The sequence below is a fragment of the Chaetodon trifascialis genome, chromosome 13 (genome assembly GCF_039877785.1).
Source record: "Chaetodon trifascialis isolate fChaTrf1 chromosome 13, fChaTrf1.hap1, whole genome shotgun sequence".
NCBI lineage: Eukaryota > Metazoa > Chordata > Actinopteri > Chaetodontiformes > Chaetodontidae > Chaetodon > Chaetodon trifascialis.
In genome coordinates this window covers 413,354-436,388 of record NC_092068.1, presented here as the reverse complement: position 1 = coordinate 436,388, position 23,035 = coordinate 413,354, and the positions used below count along the sequence as shown (strand labels likewise).

At 40.1% G+C, this 23,035-nt stretch overlaps 2 protein-coding genes across 3 annotated transcripts in view; one reads left to right on the top strand and one right to left on the bottom strand.

Annotated features, from left to right (window-relative positions):
• The window catches only part of LOC139340971 (transmembrane 9 superfamily member 2-like), a 369,464-nt gene that overhangs the window by 189,371 nt on the left and 157,058 nt on the right, over positions 1 to 23,035 (top strand). The gene's annotated exons all lie outside the window — the stretch shown is intronic.
• Positions 1 to 23,035, bottom strand: part of zswim8 (zinc finger, SWIM-type containing 8) — a 425,535-nt gene that overhangs the window by 324,339 nt on the left and 78,161 nt on the right. For both annotated transcript variants that reach the window (XM_070977145.1, XM_070977142.1), the window contains exons 22-26: positions 21,019 to 21,196; positions 20,682 to 20,855; positions 10,766 to 10,885; positions 9,927 to 10,105; positions 6,791 to 7,609 (exon numbers count right to left, since the gene is read on the bottom strand). In XM_070977145.1, coding sequence (XP_070833246.1) covers positions 7,406 to 7,609; positions 9,927 to 10,105; positions 10,766 to 10,885; positions 20,682 to 20,855; positions 21,019 to 21,196 — 855 coding nt within the window. In that variant the 3' untranslated portion in view covers positions 6,791 to 7,405. The remainder of the gene's footprint in view (positions 1 to 6,790; positions 7,610 to 9,926; positions 10,106 to 10,765; positions 10,886 to 20,681; positions 20,856 to 21,018; positions 21,197 to 23,035) is intronic.

Genomic DNA, 23,035 nt, shown 5'->3' with positions numbered 1-23,035 from the left:
CCGACACTCACTGCATTGGTTCGCAGCAGCATGAGGATCAGCACCTCTAAATCTGAGGCCATGGTTCTCAGCAGGAAACCGATGGATTGCCTACTTGGGGTAGGGAATGAGTCTTTGCCCCAAGTGAAGGAGTTCACGTAGATTCGGAGCAGTGGCACACCATTATGATGAAAAGAGAGCTGAGCCAGTAGGCAAAGCTCTCAAACACAACATGGTGATGGCTATCATCTCTTAACCACTTAGTCTCACCTCCAGTTATGATATACAGGTGTGCATGTATGTTTACATGTACCGTATATATTTGTTTGTTTTTGTTTTTTTTTCCCTCTCCCTTCCTGTACATTTCTCTTCATACAACTCATCTCCTCCATTTGCCCTAAACATTTCACACATATATGAAAACAGCTATACACACACAAACACATACAAATACAAATACAAATACATAATGTCTATACATCGTTCTCCCTCTCACAAAAAAACAGAATTCAAATCATGACCTCTTTATTTTGTCTTACTGTTCAGCCATATATTTTGTTACACCGTGTCTAATTTGTCATTGTTTCATAGTAGCACTAAGAAAGTGTGTCTGCTACCTTCCAGATGAATATTTTATCTCCACAGACAGCTGAGGAGGTGAGGTGAGGTGAGGTGGTGCGGTATGTCATTATTGATATATAGTAAAGCAGAGCTCAGGATTTTTCTCAAAGTACAGAGAACATTCATTGGTCCTCACATGCATATGCACATATACAGTACATGTACTCATTTGTGGAACAGAGAATAAGGAACATAACTTTGACTCACTGGACATCAGTGTTTTGAAGTTGAATAAACTTGAGTATATTTAATTTGAGCAGAGAACCGTACCAATGATCAGTATAGATTGTATTTTGCTAATGTTGCATTATCAAGAACCTCTTTCAGCACTTTAATTAATGCATTCTCTCATCCATCCATCATTTTCTATACTGCCTATCCCTTTCGGGGGGGGGCTATCCCAGCTTCGATGGGCGAGGGGCGGGGTACACCCTGAACCGGTCGCCAGCCGATTGCAGAGCAACATGCAAAGACAGACAACCATTCACACCCGCACCTAGGAGCAATTTAGAGTCACCAATCAACCTAATGAGCATGTTTTTGGTCTGTGGGAGGACGCCAGAGTACCTAGAGAGAACCCATGCATGCACGGGAAGAACATGCAAACGTCACACAGAAAGGGGATCGAACCAGCAACCTTCTTGCTGTGAGGCACGCGCACTACCTGCTGTGCCACTGTGCCGCCTGCATTCTCTCATCTTCATGTAAAATCAAGGGAATTTCATTTGCATCCACTTCATCATCATCAAGATTTATGATATCTACTGAAAATGTGGGCTGGAAGTTCATAACAGCAAATGGAAAATGTCCAACTCACAGTTCCCAGTTCTGACTCCTTGAAACGGCTGAGGATGATTTCTCACATATTACTTCCTTGTGATGACGGGGGAAAGTGTAATCTTAACATAAGGGGATTATTTATGGAGATGTCAATGTAATTATTATGTGAGGAACAATGAGTGTGTTGAACCCAAGGAGTAAACGCTGAAGTTTAAGGTTCATTGAAATGTTTGTACAGGATGTTTGTTGTGTCTGAGAAAAAAAAAGCATTTGCACTTGACACATAACACAATGATTGTTGTTAATTTGTGTGTAAGTTTTTTTTTCTTTTTTCCTTAAAGTGTGTCTACACAGGGAAGCATCTTGTTTTCCTAAACAACTACAGTCAATAGATTCTTGTCTCTGCATGTGTCTCATACCTTATGCGCTAATGTATTAATTTCTATCCATCCATCCATTTTCTCCTGCTTCATCCAGGGCCGGGTCGCGGGGGGAGCAGTCTGAGCAGGGACGCCCTGGGAATACACTTTCAGAGTAGCAACAACACACTAGTATACTTTATATAAAACACTGCATTGTGAAGCTCAATGCAGCACTGTTTGTTACATGGTTTCTGTTTTTTTCCAAAGGTTTTCACAACAACCATAAAGGTTTTCACAACAACCAAAAACGAAAAGTAGTGTAACAGAATTAATTTAATACTGTACATTACAGTACTATACTTTACAGTACAGTACATGCAGCAAAGACAAAATAACCCCCCCCCCCCCCCCCCCCCCCAGCACACAACACACAGGTACCTGTGGCCCTCTCTGAATGCATCTATGTGGTACTGATACAATGGTACATATTCAGCTATTACTGAATTTCACCAATACTGTATTGTAAATGTGAAGGACTGTAACACTTACCTGTACATATTCATACCCAAGTCCTTTGACCCTGATAATGTTCCTCTCAAATGGGACCCTATACAATTGCTTTGTGGTGATGTTGTGCTCTTTACCAAGGTGCATCTGATGGTGGTAATGCTTACTCGATTTATGTTGATGAATACTTACCTATCTGCAAGTATTTGTTGCCGCATGTGGTGGAGACAGATTGCATTGTTTGCTCTGACTGTTTCTACTGTGGCATGTTCCTACTGTTGGGAGAACAGGCTTTGCATCCACCCCCAGAAGGTCTTCTAGTCATTCTGTAGGAAAATGCAACCACAAATTGTTATTGGTTTTGTTATTTTTTACAGTAATGTATATACTGTTGTTTACTGTATATACCATACACAGAACTGAAACATCTCTATATAATCACTGCATGTTTCGCAAAACTTTATTGTATTTAAAGTACTGTTCTGTATAATGTACACAGTACTGTAACATCTCAATGGTGCAGTATTATGTACTATACTGTACCGTATGTTTCACGGAACTACCAATTTTTGTTGCAAAAGGAGCATTAGCCAACTATTGCTTAGCTGAGGCCTATTTTGTGGCTGGCTGATTGGTGTTGAGTTTTGTAAGTAAGTATTTTCAGGTGTGTGTCTTTTACGGCCACTGTTCTTGTGTGTGTAAACAGGACTCCTCCTCTGGAGAAGGACGCCATTGGGGCGGAGCCAGCCAGTGTCTAATCCCCTGCAAGCAGTTATCTCCTGCCAGCTACAAGAGTTGTCTCAGCCTGGCAGTGTGTGGCTGGCATCTCTCATGACCAGTCCTCAGCACAGGAGAGATGTGACAGATTTGTCAGAGCTTGTGCTCCTTGTATATTTGTGGTAACCAGACTCGAACTGAACTAGGTTAAGATGGGGACTGATTTTCTCTCTCTCTCACACACACACACACACACACACACACACACACACACACACACACACACACACACACACACACACACACACACACACACACACACTTAGTTATATCGTTTGTTGGCCTCATTAGTTTTAAGGGTGCTATTTCCTTTTGTGTTTTGGTTCTCATTTTCCACCTGTACTGTAGGCCTCATTTAGGAGGGTTTTTTTTCCGTTCCGTTTTGTTTGTGATTCTCCTCCCTCTCCTTTTTGAGAGTCCTCTTTTGGTTATGTTTATTTCATTTGTTTGAAAAGCACCCAACTGCTCTTTTCGCTGTCTTGGCCTGTGACTTTTGTACAAAAACAATTTAAAATCACCTGGGTTTAAATAAATAACAATTTTAACCAATTACATCTGATTGTTTTTGTTCCTTACCCCTAGTGAGCTGGGTTGTAATAGTGTCTAAGTATTTCCAATTACCCAATGTGTTTCGTGTTTTGAATGGATGCGTTTTCCCAATGGCACAATGAAGATTTCATTTATGAACAAAGTGTCTTATGTATGAAATAGTGTGTAGTGTGCAGGAGCAAGTGTGTTGTAGGGTATGGTTACACTGTGTTCAAGGTATAGTAACAAAAACTTCAAGTTTTGCTACTTTGGTCGAAGTATGTGTCAATAGTGTTCAAGCAATGGGCAAAAACTATAAGACAGTCTGTGATTCATTGATTTTTAGCATGAATGTAATTGCTGAACATAATTTATTGTGTTACATGTTTGCGTTGTAGAATGTTAAGTTAATATGCGTTACCCACAATTGCTTGTAGAATATTGGATCCTTTGCATTTCAGTTACATACCTGTAGTTTAACATTAATTTTCGTTTAATATTTTCTTCATTAAAATCTTCCAAAATCTAAGTCATTTACTATTTGTCATGTTTACACACCTGACTTGTGAGATATTAGACACATTCTCAGTTTACAGCTACAGTTGAATCATTTGGAAAATCACAACTTTTTTTTTTTGACACAGATCTGCGTAGTGTAGATATAAATGGTTAAGGGCTACATTTACGTGGTACTTTTATCCCAAGCACTTAACAAGGTTTTCTCATTCACCCATTCATGCAGACACTCACACCAATGGCAGCGAGCTACCACACAGGGTGCTGACTGACCATTGGAAGAATGTTTGCAGTCAGGAAGTGAAACATCTTTATTTACTGTATTTTTATGAACTCTTGAATTGGAAAACAAACAAACAAACAAACAAACAAACAAACAAACAAAAAACTGCAATTTGCCAGGGAGCATAAAACAAGACACAGACACAAACATAATGTTATTTTAAGACTATGCATGCATGACAACCATGCTCTTAATGGGAGGATTATTGATCACCTGTTTTCCATTTTAGGAAAAATGAAAAGAGCCTTGAGAACACATACCTACTTAGTTCTGCCTGAGCAGTTAAGGAAAAAGTCAGTGAACAAGTACAATGTGTAGGACAAACATGACGTAAACTAACACAACCCGATTGCTGCTTTAATGAAAACATCCTTTTTTTATATAGAAATGTGGAAAACCAAATACAACTTCTGCAGACATTTAGTTCCCCACTGATTATCTGATAAATGATCCTACTGCTCCCTCTTGTGGCCACACCTGACAGTGTACAGGCATCCTCAAGAGCAGAATGTGTCTTGACCTCTGGACGGAAATCAGAAAACTCCCACACACCACTCAGAGCAAGTCAGTGTTTTGAATTGTCTTTATTAAGTAAACTCTACACTTTTAGTATTGCTTTTATCTTTTTTTTTTATTCTTTTCACTCTAAATTAGAACCTTTTGCAATCAGCACATATAGAACTTTTCAATCAAGCTACACTTTTTGAGGAATACAAAAATATCACAGTACATTTTCTACTAAGTAACCTTCACCTGTTAGGTCCAGAGCCAATCAGAGAGGCAGGATCAGAACCACAGCAGCTGCCTAGACAGAGTTGGAACGTCAATATGTCTTAAATTAACAGCACCATGGTCTATGAGCGAACCACACTGAAGAAAGGCGCCACTCAAACACTGATTTCTGACAGGTCCAGTTAAGTGTTTGGACTCATGTGCATTACACAGCTCGGTGAAACAGGGGTTTCCAGAGCCAAACCATGGCTGTGTTTCATTTCAGGGTCTCTGAAGGTGTGGTCTTTGGAGGTGACTAGTGTGCTATAGCTACAATGCCCCTGTGATACAGTCGACAGGAGAATGACTGTAGCGGCACAGCAAACTCACAAGTCTAGCCTAACAGAAACAAGTGAGTGACAAAGTGAATTTTGGGTTTTGGACCTCCAAATCCCATAGAATAAGATGGCTGGAAATAAGAGACAGCCTGTTTTGCTCTGTATGGGACCATCTCTGACATGCTTCCCATTGAAAACATACATTTGCCAAACCAACAACTTAATTCTCAACTGTCTTTTCTCTCTTGCAAATGCAAAACATATTCTTTGAAAAGTAGTGTCTTATTAGCAGTGTTTTCAAACTATATTTTGGTTTTATAAGATGGAAAAAGACAAGGATGACTACTAACTGGGTAGTTGCAAATGTATATAAGGTTAATTTCATCATGACAAATTAAGAGCAGTGCAGCACTGCTTTTAAATGGGAGGCATCTTGGACTGTCTGAATTTGAACTTGTCAGTAAATAGGATGCTGAAGGAAGGCTGGGTATGCAAACAATATTTTCTGAGTACACACTAATTAATGTTTGTATTACTGAGTTTCAACAAGTGGTGTCACTGACTTCAGTGTCTCTTTATGTAAACTGGATGCAAATCCTAATTTTGTTTTTACTGTACTTCCATTTTAGCTGAGATTTTGCACAGTTGTATTATGACAGCATTAGAGTAAGTATTTCTCATTTTATTAAATGTTTAGAAATATTTTGCATAAAAACATTTATATTCAGCAAAAAAGGTATTGAAAAACACACTAAGATTGATACAGAAAATCCATGGAGCCTCTAATGGGACATGAGCGGACAGATTTTTTCCACAACCACTGGATTGTGGCAAGTTCTACAATCTACTTACGAAAAAAACAAGAACAGTTATTCGCCATATGGTCCTAAGGAGGTCCAAATCAAAAAAATTTAAATGATACCCAGCCCTATTAACACTTATAACAAAAGACTGATCCAGATGTTCTAACTGTTGCACATTGAGTGCTGGGCCCAGCAGTGGTTAGGTGGCCTCTGGTTCTGATCTGGAGCTGTGTTTGCATTACTCCTCAAGCAGACCGAAATGCAAATATGGATCCCACACAACACAACAGCACCGGTAACAATGTCGTTCCCTTCCCGTTCCTCTCTGCATACACGTCATTCTATACAAAGTATCAAAAAAAAAAAAAGATTAAACAACATAGTGAATAATCCTCATCTGTACTCACAATATTTCTCATATTAAACCCCCCCACCTCCCCCCAACACACACACACACACACACACACACACACACACACACACACACACACACAAACACACACACACACACACACACACACACACACACACACACACACACACACACACACACACACACACACACACACACACACACACACACACACAAATCTTCCATTTTTCCCATTCTGCAAAGATTCGGATCCATAGTGACAAGCTTTTGGCAAATGAGGCCTCACAGTACCTACCACTCTGGACAGGAATGTTGCAGCAAGAAAATAAACCACATTGAGTGGACTCATTCAAAACAAAACTAAGAAAAACTACGAAACACAGGAAAGGAGGTGAGAGATCCCTGTCAATGTCTTCAGTTTAGGGCAAATGGAGGAAATAGAGAGGAGTTAGATGAAGAAAGGAAGGAGTAAAATTTAATTCCACAGTTACACAAACATGAACCATGATAAAAAATGAGTGAAGAGTCTGTCAAGAATGGAGGAGAGCAGGAAGTTGACCTGGATTCTCCTCTAGAGTCTGGGTGAGTGAACACACAGAAAAAAGGAAGTCTGTGGGTCGGGGTATGGGAGCTGATTGTACTGCCAGTGTGCTGTGTTTGTTTTTAAGTCCACATAGCAGGGAGCTGGGTCTCTGACAGAAACAAACAGCATGAATGTGGCCAGCTCAGTGCAAATGGCAGTAGTAATGCTGGAGGCTGAGTTGGCACTGAATGGGACTCATCAAGCTCAGGCCCAGAGCCAGCATGCTCTCCACTGAGCAGCATGCTCAGGGGGAGAAGGTTGCCATCTCCAGTGAGATACGCTGCCACAGCTCCTTGGTCTGCTTGCCTCTCTTCAGGTTCTGCAGCACGTCATTAAACTGCATCATACCCACAGGGGTCAGGCAGAAAGCACCTCGAGCGCTGCGGATAATGTTGACAAAGTCATCGTAGTCGGCAGGGGTCAGGTGGATGAGCCGGTGGTGGATGTACTGCAGAAAGAAGGAGGAATCATTCTACAGGCAGCCTAGATGGACATAAAATTTCTGAGCTCAATGTACACCAAGATGGAACAGCATGGCATGAGTGAATTAAGAGGTATTATATGATGCAGAAAATTCAATCATGGCAGCCCATTCATTCTGAGAGCTATTCACAAAATGGGCTGTATGTTAAATGGTATTTATATATCGCTTTTCCAGTCTGACAACCACTTAAAGCACTTTTTACAACAAAAGTCTGCATTCCCCCATTCACAAACTCATTTGTATGATGGTCACCTACTAATTATGAGCATTCACCATTCACGGACATGTACACACCGATGGCACAGCATGGGGAGCAATTTGGAGTTCAGTATCTTGCTCAAGGAAACTTTGACATGTAGACTGCAGAGGCCAAGAATCGACAAGTGGATGACTGCTCTACCTCCTAAGCCACAGCTGTTCCCCATAACCTGAAAAGGTAACTCCCTGTTCCGACTGTGCATACACATAGTTTTTGAGTATTGAAGTCTTGATACAGAGTTCGGACCTAATAGTTGTGCAATTAATACATTATACATACATTACATTATACATTATTTATTCGCAGTTTCAGAAAAATATCTCAGGTGGTAGCCTGGTTCCTGGTTCTACACCCTGTAATCAAAATATGTACATGCAAATGATGCCTGATCCTGACTAGCTATTATATTATCAGCTCTATGCCTTGCCCCATCTAATAATTTATACGCACCTAAAGGACTTTTCTGGCTTTGATCGACAGACAGTTATGCACTGTTCTTGCATATCTGATGGAACACAAAAACAGACCAAAGCAAAAACCACCTGTGAAAGCAAATTTTGACTCAATACTTATTTAAACTAGGGTTGTCCCGATCCGATCATGTGATCGGAAATCGGGGCCGATTACATGACTGCAGACTCGAATGGATCAGACGTTATGTCCCAATCAGGTATCGGATAAATAATATATATACATATGTATATTTATGCATTTACAATATATGGGATAGTGATTAAAAATAAATTAGAATAAAATAGTATTTATTAACTACCAACTTTTACAGGCTGGGTCTGTGTCTGTGATAGACGCCACTGAACAGCGCATGCGCGGAGCACGGCAGCACGCAGCAGTTTGTTTTGAAGCTTGGGATCTCGAGAGGTGGGAAGGACAAAGCCACACCTCAAAAAAAAGTGTTGTGGACACCTATAAAAAACACCTATAAAAAAGTTCCGGTCAAATAGCCTGATTGTCCTAAATTATTGTGCTGGCTCAAATGCTACTTTGTAACCATGGCAACAGACACTAAGAACATATGTTAACATACGTTGTTTCATAGTTTATTTATCACAACAGCAAGACAGTAGAGGACACACACAAGCGGTAAGAGGTGCACTTGCCCTCTGAAATGATACTTTGTATCACGTAACATAACGTTAAGCAACCATCTCACTTCCCTCCACTGATTAGGCCTAATATAACAGTTGCAGCCAACCGAGCTGCAGGTTCTGTGGCCAGAGTCGCTTACCTTGGCAACGCGTCACAACGAGAGATATTAAATAGTCCGCTCAGCCGCTTCTTGTGAAAAACTTACGATTTTAACGGTAAAAAACACCATTAACATATTAATAATTGATTTAATATTTATTTCTTGACCATGGTATCAGTAAGATAATGCCATTCGAGGTGTCAATTATCAGAAATGAAAGTCCATTCATTCGCGTCGGACGCTTTGCATTGGACGGTTCACGCCTCCGCGTCCTTCATTTCTGATAATGGACACCTTGTTGGGCATTATCCCTTACGTAATGTTGCGCTATTCCTAATGTGAAGAAAATTTTATTTTATTTCTGTGTTCTGTTCTGACTTGAGACTGTAATTCAAGCTACCTCATAGAAGTTTACAATACACTGCACTGCATGCATGCACAATTGTGCGCAAGTGTTACATGTTAATATAAGAGCCATTGGTAAAAAAAAAAAATAATAATAAAAATAAGTGACATCCGTGATCTTATTCTTTGCTATTAGTTCATTTCATAATGTTTTATAGAAGTATGGGATCGGGACTCGGTATCGGCGGATACTCAAAATCAAATGACTCCGACTCTGAGGCAAAAAACACGTGATCGGGACATCCCTGACCTAGACCAACTCAACTGCTGCAATCCTTTTTCATCAGCTGGGATGTTGTGTATGCCAGGAATAGGCTGATCTTTCTACAGATCAAACTGCACTGGTGTCTGCCCATCTACCCCTTTCTGAATGCAGCTATAGTTGCTGTGTGGATGTAGGTGTGTTGTACCTGCAGGTAGGCCTGTTGGCAGCGCTGAACGAGCTGATGGAAAGCAGGTGTTCGGAGGTGGGCATGGATGTGGGCGGGGTTCAGCCTTTGCAGAGCCTCCATGATAATCTCCTGCAGGACAAATGGACTAAGGACACCTTTTGCTGCTCCAACACAGAACTGGTACACATAATTGACTCCTGACAGGATGGACAGCAGAAAGAAGAAAGAGAAAGAAACAGATCAGATATGTAGATAGGGAATAGAGGAAGCGACCGTTAAGGAAGAGAACAGAGTTCATAAGGTGTATTTTGTGAGTGTCAATTCAGATTTAAATTGAAGTTTAGACATTATTATATACATATCTGAGACTCTACATTTGATGTCATAGTTATTGCTTCATTTCTAATCCCGCAGCCACTGTCACACTATGACTTTCTGACGATATGTGAGCTTTGCTGTGTTGTTATTGATTCAATGGAGTTAGCAACAAGGAACCCCGCAATCTCTTCTTATCGCCATTAAAATATTACTTTTTCTTCTGTTATGATTCAGTATGGCTGTTTATCAGCACAACACTGTCTCCATTCCACAGTGAGTGGTGTAGAAAGGTTTCTGCCTTTTGTTCATGGAGCTTTATTGTAATACTGACAGTCATTAAAAGTATTGTTATATCAGTTCTTCTTTTGTACATTGTAGATTGTTTGCTATAGCAGACAGCTGTTTTTGATGATGTGTGTTTGCAGCCATACTCAGGTATGTACTAGATATCTTAACAATCCATAAACCAGATAACTAAATAATAAATTCCAGCCACGTCATCTCTTCATTATTGTCCATTCTGTTTTGTGCAGGCTCACCTAGTCTTGCAGCCAGTCCCAACAGCCATTTGACATCCTCAGTGTAAGGTGGGCTCCTGGAGAAGTTGTTGGGGTGGTCATTGTGAGCCCTCCTGCCCAACATCTCCAATGCCAGCATGCCTTAACACAAAAGAACAACAGAGATTATATTTATTCAGTTAATCTATTGTACCATAGCCAAGTGAATTTACATTGCATTTCATACAACAGGTGAAAACTCAATGTCCCTCAAAAAAAAAAGAAAAGAAAAGAAAAGAAAAGAAAAGAAAAGAAAAGAAAAGAAAAGAAAAGAAAAACAACAAACTACTTGCTAACACAGTCCCAACTTGATTGAAATGTGTTGCTGGCATGTGTTGCTATCCTCAATTTTAAATGAGGATATAATTTTCAAAAAACAACACATTTGTCAGTGTCAACATTTTATATGTTGTCTTTTTTCAATTAAATATGAGGTTACAATGCTTTGCAATTCATCACATTCTCTATTTACACTGCACACTGCTGTAGCAGAATGTGCCCTGTAACTGACCTTCTTCCCCCACATTCCTTCAGGGGAGCTGGAGATGACAGACATTTCTACTTCAAAGGGTTAGCTGTCACTTAAACTGTTCTCATGCAGATGCTAACCTCCAAAATCAGATAGTACTGACAAGTTGTAAATCAGACATTCCTGTAGCAAACTGTTTTGTGTGTCTGTGTGCCTTCTTTTCTATCACACCGGGATAGTGCAATCTCTATGTCTGATTCAACTTTGGATGTTCCTGCAGCACTAGACAAGGCAAGGCAAATTTATTTGTATAGCACAATTCATACACCAGGCAATTCAAAGTGCTTTACAGAAGCCAGTAAAAGACAATAGTTCAACATTTAGAATGATTAAAATCATTGAGCAGATATATTTACTTTAATGAAAAGCTTTAGCAAATAATAATGTTTTCAACCCTGATTTAAATGAGCTGACAGTTGGTGCAGACCTCAGGTGTGCGGGGAGAATGTTCCACAGGTGCGGAGCATAATAACTGAAAGCTGCTTCACTTTGTTTGGTTCTGATTCTGGGAACACACACTAGACCTGTCCCTGATGACCTGAGAGGTCTGGATACTTCACATGGGGTTAATAAATCTAGAATATATTTTGGTCCTAGACCATTTAATGGTTTGTAGACCAACAGCAAGATTTTAAAGTCTATTCTTTGACTCACAGGAAGCCAATGTAGTGATCTGAGGACTGGTGTGATATGGTCCGTTTTTCTGGTGTTTGTAAGGACTCGTGCAGCAGCATTTTGAATCAGCTGTAGTTGCCTAATTGTTTTTTTTTTTTTTGTTTAGGCCAGGAAAGACTCCATTGCAATAGTCCAACCTACTGAAAATGAATGCATGAACGAGTTTTTCCATGTCTTCTTTGGACAGACATCCCTTAATTCTGGTTATATTTTTCAGGTGGTAGTAGGCTGATTTGGTAATGAGCTTTAAATGATTGATAAAATTCAGGTCAGAATGAATAATTACACCAAGATTTCTAGCTTTAACTGTTGTTGTCAGTGACATGGAGTTAAGGTGAGCACTGATCTTTGACCTTTCATTTTTGGGGCCAAATACAATCACTTCTGTCTGCATTAAAGCTGAAGAAAATTCTGGCACATCCACTCATTGATTTGATACATTGAATACACTCACTCAGTGAAAGTAAAGGACTGTAATCATGTGATGACACAGAAGTATAAAGTTGTGTATCATCTGCGTAAGTATGATAAGAAATATTATGATGCTCCATAATCTGAGCTAGGGGCAACATGTAGATATTAAAAAGAAGTGGTCCGAGAATGGACCCTTGTGGCACCCCACACATCATCTTTTTTCGTTCAGACACATGCTCACCAATTGACACAAAGTAGTCTCTATCTTGTAAATAGGATTTGAACCAGTGTAGTACAGTGCCAGTAAGTCCCACCCACTTTTCCAGCCTGTCAAGAAGTATGTCATGATCAACTGTGTCAAAGGCAGCACTGAGATCTAATAATACCAAGACTGAGCTTTTGGAAGCATCATTATTCAGATGTATGTCATTTAAAACATTGATAAGTACAGTCTCAGTGCTGTGGTGTGGACGAAATCCAGACTGAAATGCATTAAAAAGATTGTTCTGCATCATGAAAGCATGCGTTTGTTGAAAAACAACCCTTTCAATAATTTGTCCCAGAAAGGGAAGATTTGATATTGTAGTTGTAGTTACTTATTACTGAAGCATCCAGATTAGTCTTTTTCAGGAGAGGTTTTATTACTGCAGTTTTCAAGGTCTGGGGAAACTGACCGGACTGAAGAGAATTATTTACTATCTGCAACACATCTGGAGCTATACAATGAAAAACATTTTTTAAAAAGTTTGTTAGCAGAGTACCAAAGCAACATGTTGTGGATTTAACTGTGATACAGTTTCTGTCAGCCTTGTATGATCTAGAAGGTTAAAATGTGCTAGATTAACTGGAGAACAAGAAGGTACAGATGGACTTATCATTTTGTCTGAGCTGAAGCTGTGGACTGTTTGTCTTATCCTTGAAATTTCATCTGTAAAAAAGGCTGCAAAATCATTGCTTGACTTGTTGGATAGCAGTTCAGGAGGGACTGATGCTGTGGGGTTTGTCAGTCTATCCACAACAGAAAACAAAGTGAGGGCATTATTACAGTTTCTGTTGATAATCTCTGAGAAAAATGCTTGCCTTGAATTCTTTAGTTCATGGTTATAGGTGTGGAGACTGTTTTTGTAAATCTCATAATGAACCTGGACTTTGGTTTTTCGCCACCTGCGCTCTGCCTGTCTGCAGACTCTTTTCTGGACTTTGACCAGTGTGGTGTTTCTCCAAGGTGCCTTTTTCCTTCCTGACAAAACTTTGGTCTTAACTGGGGCGATGGAGTCAATAATAGTCATAACTTTGGAACTGAAACTATTTACAAGGTCATTAGTTGAAGCTGAGGGCAGTGTTGGTGATGGTGTAAAGACTGAGTGAAGACTGCACAGATGTTATCATTAATATAGTACTTTTTGATTACCTCTGTTCCACTTTTGTTAAGAATAGCAGGTGTTGCCATTTTAAATGACACACAGTAATGACCAGAAAGAGCAACATCCGTCACCATAACCTCAGAGATATTAAGCCCTTTGGACAGAAACATGCCTGTGAATATTCTCATTCATCCAGGTCATTGTAAGTTTCAGGGCATTCAATCAATCGCAACTGGACTTTGTCAGTTTGTCTTGGAATACGTTTCACCTCTCATCCGAGCAGGCTTCATCAGTTCATGCGCACCAGACTAGATAGGACAGCTCTAGTCTAATAAAATGGTGTTAGGTTCAAGTATTTATCCTCTGAATGAGGCCAACCCCCAAAACCAAGGATGGTATCACTCTATTGTGAGGCAAACGATCCACCATTAAGGCGGGGTAGGATGCGACCCTTGGGTGTCAACGACAGTCGTCTTGTCCCATTCTTGTCATTGGGAGGCTCTAGTCTAGTCTGGTGCGCATGAACTGATGAAGCCTGCTCGGATGAGAGGCGAAACGTCTTCCAAGACAAACTGACAAAGTCCAGTTGCGATCGATTGAATGCCCTGAAGCTAAGCCCTTTGGAGATAACCAAATCTAATATATGCCCTTTGTTATGTGTTGAATGTGTTACGTGCTGAGTGCCAAAATGCTCCAGAATGTTAAAAAGTTCTTTAGCACATCCATCTTTGAGATTATCAACATGAATGATGAAGTCACACACTAACACAACACAGTCAAAATCAATACAAACAACAGACAGTAGATTGGCAAACTCATCAGAAAATTTTGCATTGTATTTTGGGGGTTTGTAGATGGTTACGAAGACTGAACGACAAGGAGACTTTGATTGAATGGCAACATATTCAAAAGATTCAAACTGACCATAGAGACTCTCTTGCATTAAATGCTATCATTAAACAAAATGGCGACTCCACCTCCTCTCTTATGCATTCTTACTTCACTTATGAAACTGAAATTCAGAGGGGCTGACTCTGAGAACTGCTGCACCGTTATCTTGTCCTAACCAAATTTCAGTTAAAAACATAAAATCAAGCTTGTGCCTGATGATAAAGTCATTGATTAAGAATGATTTCCCTGCCAAAGACCTAACATTTAAAAGAGCTAAATTAAATGTGCTTAAAAGTCCAACATCCCCATGGTTTAGAACATACTGTAGCTGACATGGAATAATTGTCTAAACTCATAAATTGTGGTATCAATGTTTTTCCTGTGTTTCTAGCTTGTAAAATGACAAAACTATGATCTTAACTTACATAAGAGTTTGTCTGAGTTTCTACCATGGAGCCATCTAGAGACAAGTAGCGGTTAGGTTTTAGATACTTGACATGAGACAATTATAATTAGTAGTGCTTAATTCGGCAAACATAATCTGCCTTTCCTTGTTTCTTTGCGCTATTAGTTATAATATTAGTTATTCAATATGGCTTTATTCGTCCCGCAAGGGGAAATTCCAAAATCATATATGTTAGTATGGGTATTGAAGAATGCTGTCATTAATAGTGATGCACGATATGGTAAATTTCAACCGATACCGATAACCGATCATTATCAGCTTCTTAAGCCCGATACCGATACAGATAACCAATAAGCCCATATTTTTATATTGAATATAATCTGCAGTTTGTGCAAGATGGAAAACTGATGTTTTACTTGTTTGGCCTATCTATAACAACAAACAAGTTTTTGGCTTTTCAAATGTTTTTTTTTTCATGTCATCACAAAAATATGTTGCCATTTGCTATGACAATAACAGCAAAAGACACAACTCCGTTTTAACAAAAAAGTGCATGTAAGGTAAAGTGCACCCCTTGAAATGTTAAACAGAACAATGGACTCATGGAGATAGGTCAAGTATTTATCAAATATAAAATATATGCATTGACATTTGTCAACCGCAATTACAAAAATGTAATCTAATAAATAAAAGTGCAACCTCAAAAATAAGGTAGATTATCCACTAAACATTTGCATAATTATTCATGCTTTGACAACATAAAAGTATCTTTGGTTCAAAATGAAAACTTAAGTGATCTCCTCTTTCTTCGTTTCTGAACCTCTCCCCAAACAATATGTGACTGCATCAGGCAGCATCAAGGCATCTTGAGTTCAAAATGAAAAATTAGATGATTCTCTCTTTTTATCTCAACATTTCTGAACCAAACTATCGTTTCATTTGTCATTGTCTACATTGTCTTCTCTATTTTCTAGGTGAGGGCATCAGGAGATTTTTCTTAACAAAAAGGAGCATTTCTGCCTTCTCACATCCAATTCGGTTCCTTTTTTCATCAATAACATTTGCAGCTGCAGAAAATAAACGTTCACTGTCTATGCTTGTGCAAGGAGAGGAGAGGTATTTCCTTGCAAGAGGGGCAAGGTCTGGGAACCGGGTTTTGTTGCTTCTCCAGTAGTCCATGGGGCTTTGAGATCGAGGAATCGTGGCCTCTGAGAGATAGGCTTGGATCTAAAATAGTAGATAAACAGACAACAAACACAAAAATATATATGAGACACTATGTTTTGGTCTACTTTTTAGAGATTACCAAAGCCTTATGTAAATAAATGAATTACCTGCTGATCTGTTTGGCTTTGGTTCAGCTCTTTTGAGCTGTTTTCTTGAAGGATTTCGTCATACATTGTCAGCAGGGAAACATTGTTGTTGTCATCTTCCTTTGTTTTCTTCTCCTTTGGCTCTTCTTCACTGTCCTTTCCAGCTGATGCTGCAGCTCGTACTTGGTCCTTCAAAACTTCTGTTGCTTCCCTTTTTGTTCTTGGGTCAAAGAAGCAGTCCTTGTATCTGGGGTCCAAAATAGTAGCCAGAAAAAACAAGCCCTCCGTGTAAATGTGGTTTTAATGCTGTTCTACAGCTTGCAGTAGGGTGCTCTTAGAGGTTTTAACTCCATGATCTGTTGAAGCTGGCCTATTTAACAAGCGTCTCAAAGCTTGAATGGAAGGTATAACATCAGCTGCGGTGGCTGAGGTTGAGCTTATATCCTTTGTCAGCTGCTCACAGGGGCTGAGAATATTAACCATGTCTTCAATTAAAGCCCACTGATGTGGGGTCAAAAAAGCAGGTAACTCAAAATCCACTGCATATGCTGCCAGGGCCCTCTTTTGCTCCATCAAACTCTGCATCATATAGAAGGTGCTGTTCCACCTGATGGGCACGTCTTGCTGTAGCCTTGCCTCCTTCATTCCAAGCCGTTTTTGCAAGTTCTGCAGACGAGAGGTGGTGAGTTGGGAATGTTTAAAATGACCCACTATCTTCCTGCCAATCGACACACAGTCCTGGATGCTCCTCTAGCTCAATACAGTCTCATTTACAGCTAGTTGTAATGTGTGAGCCATACAGCCCAAGCTAGCAAGCCCACACTCCTCCATAACTTTGCTCATGTTACGTGCATTGTCTCTGAGCACAACATGACCTTGTTCTTTTTTAATGCTCCACTGTGTTAGCATGGTGTCAAAAGCTTGACAAATCATTGTCGCTGTGTGCGACCCGGTGCACTCCTGTGCATGCAGCATTGTGTTTTGCACGTTAAAGTCAGCATCCAGCCACTGAGCCGTTTAACTTAGCATACTGACCGGGCTAACATCTGACGTCCATATGTCCGTTGTAAAACTTATGTGTTTTCCGTTCGTGTCGATCAGGTTGTGGATGTGCGAGGCGACAATATCATAGAGTGCTGGGAGGGACACATCCGAAAAGAAGCGGCGGCTTGGAAGTGTGTAACGTGGCTCCAAATGTGCAATTAATGCATGAAAACCTGGGTATTCGACAACACAAAAAGGCTGATCATCAAGCGCTATAAACTCCATAACTTTATCATTTATGGCTTTAGCCTTTTTGCTGTCTCTTGGGAAAAGTTTACTTTGTTCAAATGCCTGTTGAATTGAGACATCAGCCCTTCGAGTTGTTGTCGAGGTTCCCTTGGGTTTAACACTGCTAGCGGCTGCAGCCTCATACTCACGTTTCCATGCTGCATTTGAATAAGAGCTGGTGTCATAGGTTATAACCATCTTACTTCTCATTAGACTTGCTTAGTGATCCATTTAAAAAATCAACAATATATTTGTGTCCTCATTTTTCCTCAAAACTACTTCTCACTATTGCCAAACTCATTGTTTTATTATTTTCCTATAGTTTCTTCATCCAGTTGTTAGTGGTACATCATATAATCCATATCATTTGTCGTTCTAGTATCATTATTCATATCCATTCTTTATTATTGTGTCAAATAAATAATACTTTTAATTGAAGTCATTGTCAGATAGTGTCCTTTTGAGCTAGAAACAGACAATCACTGTAGTGAGAGCTTACGCTTCAGATTATCAGACTGATCTACCGTTTATTCATTAATTATCATTAAATCAACATAAAAAAGAAATAATAAATAAAATCCGTCTGAGGTGAGGAAGGTTGGTGCCCCTTTTATATTAACGAGTGCATCATTAAACCCAAAGGTTTAATGACCTGATACCCCTACACTGCGTCCCAACTTTTTGAGAAATTGGGTGGTGCATTTCAGGCTTGTTTATACACTGCTCAAAAAAATTAAGGGAACATTTAATCATCACAGTATAACAGCAAGTCAGTTAAACTTCAGGGATATCAATCTCTCCATTTAGGAAGCACAAGTGATTGTGACTCATTTACACCTGCTTTGGTGTAAATGAAAGCGACAACAGGGGCAATGGAGAGGCAAAAGCAATACAGTCAGGTACCCTGACTGCTGTTAGGTACCGGGATGAAATCCTCAGAGCGATTGGCAGACCTTATCCTGGTGCAGTGGGCCCTGGGTTCCTCCTGGTGTAGGACAATGCCCGGCCTCATGTAGCCAGGGTGTGTAGGCAGTTCCTGGATGAGGAAGGCATTGATGCCATTGACTGGCCTTCACATTGCCCTGACCTAAATCCAATTGAGCACCTACGAGACCCGAGTCCGCAACGTACCCTACAGACTGTCCAGGAGCTCACCGAAACCCTGATTCAGGTCTGGGAGGATATCCCCCAGAACACCATCCGTCGACTCATCACGGGCATGCCCAGACGTTGTCGGGAGTGCGGGGGGCCATACACACTACTGAGTCACAATATGAGTTGCTGTGATGAAATTCATGCAAGTTGGATCAGCCTGTGATTTAAATTTTTTACTTTGATTTTCAGTGTGATTTGGAATTCTGCTCTCAATGAGTTGATGATTTTGGTTTCCGTTGACCGTTGTTACATCATTTTGTTCTCAACAAATTATACAATGTACATCAGTAAAGATTTTCAAATTGAATAATTCATTCATCATGATCCGATGTGTGATTTAAGTGTTCCCAATTTTTTGAGCAGTGTATTAATGTTCAAAGGAAAAAAGCTAAATTGAAGCTTTGAAAGTTAGTTCAAGGGCCCGATAGATATAATTAGGGGCTAGGTCATGTAAAGCCTTGAAAATCAATAATACAACTTTAAGATCAGTGTGAATATGAGGGGAAAACCAATGCACGGAGGCCGGAATTTGAGTTATGATCTCAATTTCTTAAACCAGTGATAATGCTAGTAGAAGCATTTTGAACCAACTGAAGGCAATAATGGGAATACTTGCACACAGGGCATTACAGAAATTGAGACAGGTTACATTGGTGTAATCTGTAGTTGCAAGTAGTTGCAAGCTTAGTATAGAAACAGAAAGAGATCCTTCAGTAATATAAGTAGAAAGCCAGTTAAGAACTGTACGACTAAGAGGGCCTTAACTGTGTTTAGAATTAGGAGTGGTAATATGGCCAAAATCTTCTATCACGGTACAAGTAATTTTATATCATGGCAATGGTATATATCACAGTATAGTAATTGCTATGTAAATTCAATTAAGAAATTATTTAAAATGTACCATACTCGATCACTCTTGATTATTTTCTTCTATTTTTGAAACTTGCACACAAACAAAAACAACCCCTAATGTAAAAACATTAGCCTCATAACAGAAACAGAAATGTCTTTCAAAATGTATGCTTTAACGTTCCAAAATGAGAACAGAGATGCATTGGAGGTACAGTACTGCCACTAACTATCACTCTCAGGTCATGTGAGAACACGATTAGCAGTTCTGCTGGCAAAATCATGTGACCTCATGAGGCATTTAGAATACTACATCGTGCTACTCTATATAGGCAGGGGCACCAAAGCCATTTTCTCTAAGTCAGTAGCGGTTGAGACAGTCCGGAAAGCTACATCCAATTTAAAATTATAATTCTAACTCTTATAAACTTAAACTTATAATTATAATATAAATTATAACTTCAGATCCAAGTGTCAGATGAATTAAGATGATCACCTTGTTGAAATCCATCCATCCATCCATTTTCTATACCACGTGTCCCTTTCGGGGTTGGGGGGGGGGGGGTGCTGGAGCCTATCCCAGCCGTCAACGGGCGAGAGGCGGGGTACACCCTGGTCGCCAGTCGATCGTGGGGCACAAACACACAACCATTTACACTCACACCTAGGGGCAATTTTACAGCGACCAATTAAGCTAATGAGCATGTTTTTGGTCTGTGGGAGGAAGCCGGAGTGCCCGGAGAAAACCCACACATGCACGGGAAGAACATGCAAACTTCACACAGAAAGGCCCAACCCGGGAATCGAACCGGCAACCTTGTTGCTATGAGGCACGCGCACTACCTGCTGCTCCACCCTGCAGTCTCCTTGTTGAAACATATAGGTAAAACAATCAGGATCTCAAAGCCCAGTGCAAAATTGTGGATGAAAAACTGTATAAAAATGTCAATTTATGACAGAGCTTTCTGGGAGACAAACACAATGTCTTTGCAAATTGGGTTGTAAGTATAATCATATGACACAAACTCACCAACTCTGTAGGCAGAATGCAGGTAGTGCAGGCCCTGTTGGCTGATTGGTTGGCTGTGCTGCTCGTCCTCTGCTGAGAAAGGAGTGCTGACCAATGACCCGGGCTGGGAGGTGAGGGAGGGGAGAGATGCTCCCTGTATGGCCTGGATAGTAGGGCCAGAGTGGACACTGCCGACTGTAAAATGTGGCACATCATACAGTTAAATATTGACCAACAAGTATCAATTGAAGTACCAAATGAACCCATCCCATAGTGCTAGGACATTTACACAAGTACAATATATAACTGTGTTTTGACATAGACAAAAACACATACAAAAAAAGTGTGAAGTCCTGACCTGCTACAGTGGTGCTCAGGGGCAGGCCAGTCTCAGTGTGGTAGGGATGGACGGCGATCTGAGTCATGGACGGCACGGGAACACCAGGGAAGGTCACAGCTGTGGCTGCCATAGGTGGCTGGGGGCCAGCTGCCACAGAGAATGGGTACTGGGCACCAATGAAGGCTGGGTGCATTCCCTGGACACACACACACACACACACACACACACACACACACACACACACACAGGCTATTCTGTTGGCTAACTGATCAACTGATTATCAAGAAAGAATCAGCATATTAATTGATGATGAAAATAGGCATTAGTAGCAGCCCTAACACATCCCCGAAATGCACACATTGCCAACTACCAAGTCAGTTTTGTATTTTGAAAACTGGTCAAATGGACTTCAGTGTGGAATACCACCAAGATGGCAGCATAATTAAAACTCTCCTGACTAGATAATTTTAAACCATATAAAATACAAATTTTCTATCAAACTTAACTCTACTGTAGCAGTAGATATCAGGCTATAAAGCAAGAAAAACACACAGTAACGAGAAATACATGACAAAGGAACTAAGCAACTCTGAAGCTATTCACGAGCTAGCAAACATGCAGGTGAAGTAATGCTCAAACCTCACGGTGAGACTGCCAATTTGGAGTTGATTTTTCAGGAGCTGAGGGGTTTTTGCTATGATAATAAAGAGCAGCTTGCGGACATAAATACAGAAATTGTGAAAACAAATAGTAAAAGCTGAGGGTAGGCTATATTCTGATTTGGGTTCTAACAGAAATGCTGAAGATACCAGTCAAACTAGATGCTAAAATAACTGAGCAGGAGAGCTGCTCATGGTGTGAGAAAATTAAGAAATATAAAGTTCCTGCAAGGGTAGAAGAGTTGCCATCCATGATCTCCTTTGTGGAAAAGTGGAAAATTCTTGTTATACCCAAAACAACTCCTCAAAGCCCATTGTACACTCAGACCCCAAACACCAGATGATGCACAACCATTATCAATCCTGGCAAAATTCCTCAGTTTCAAAAGCAATACTCGAAGGTAAAAGAAATGTTTTATGTTTAAACCTGGACAATGACTGCGCACCACACATTCTGCAAAATGAAGGCCATACACAGAAGTCAGGAAGGTTCGACAAATCCAGTTCTAAACCCTGTATCTGTCACACATGATGGTGAAACACATAATGGAAACGTTGTTAACCAATTAGTATAATAATGATGTGGGCATGACAGAACTTTTTGGTGCAGCCACCTTCAGCAAGGGCACCCTCTGTTGGCCTTGGAAGAGGGGCTTTACCTTGGAGCCATTTTAAAGAGGCTCAGGCAGGGTCATAGAAGAGACTTCTGTGCTGGAAGCCATGTTCTTTTTGTTCAATGTTAAACTATGCTGTTATTTCCTACAGGGAGGGGAAAGCTTTTTAAGTTTATGATTTTTAAGTTTATATCTATCCATCTTCCTACAAATTAGGATGCTGGAGGAGAGTGACCATACTGTTATCAAGCATTGTAAATTCTAAACACATATCAGAACTCAGGGACAAAGAAGGCAGATTTTGATAATCTTATGTATGTTCCCCCAGTTAGTGAATGATCAGCAAATATTTGAAAGAATGACTACAAAATGCAAGGGAATTTTAGTGAGATGTCAAAGTTTTCTTGGGCAAGATACTGAACGCAAAAATAGCTCCCAATGCTGTGTGAGTGTGTGTGAATGGTTAACGCTCATAATGAACAGGTGGCTTAGCCACCACATACGAACGTGTGTGTGAATGGGTAAACCGAGATTTGAGTTGCGTGGTCGTCAGACTAGAAAAGCGCTATATAAACACAGTCCATTTACCATTTCTTCCTCACCTCATGCAACCTGTTCCAGGAGATTATTTTTTCATATCAGTAGAGATCTTCAAAGAATAGGACAGTGTAATCCTGTTCCAATTGTTTTTTCAGACTATAGTCCTATACTGTACTTATGTCACTGTATCTCAATAGTAAACCAAGATCTGCACTTGGAGAC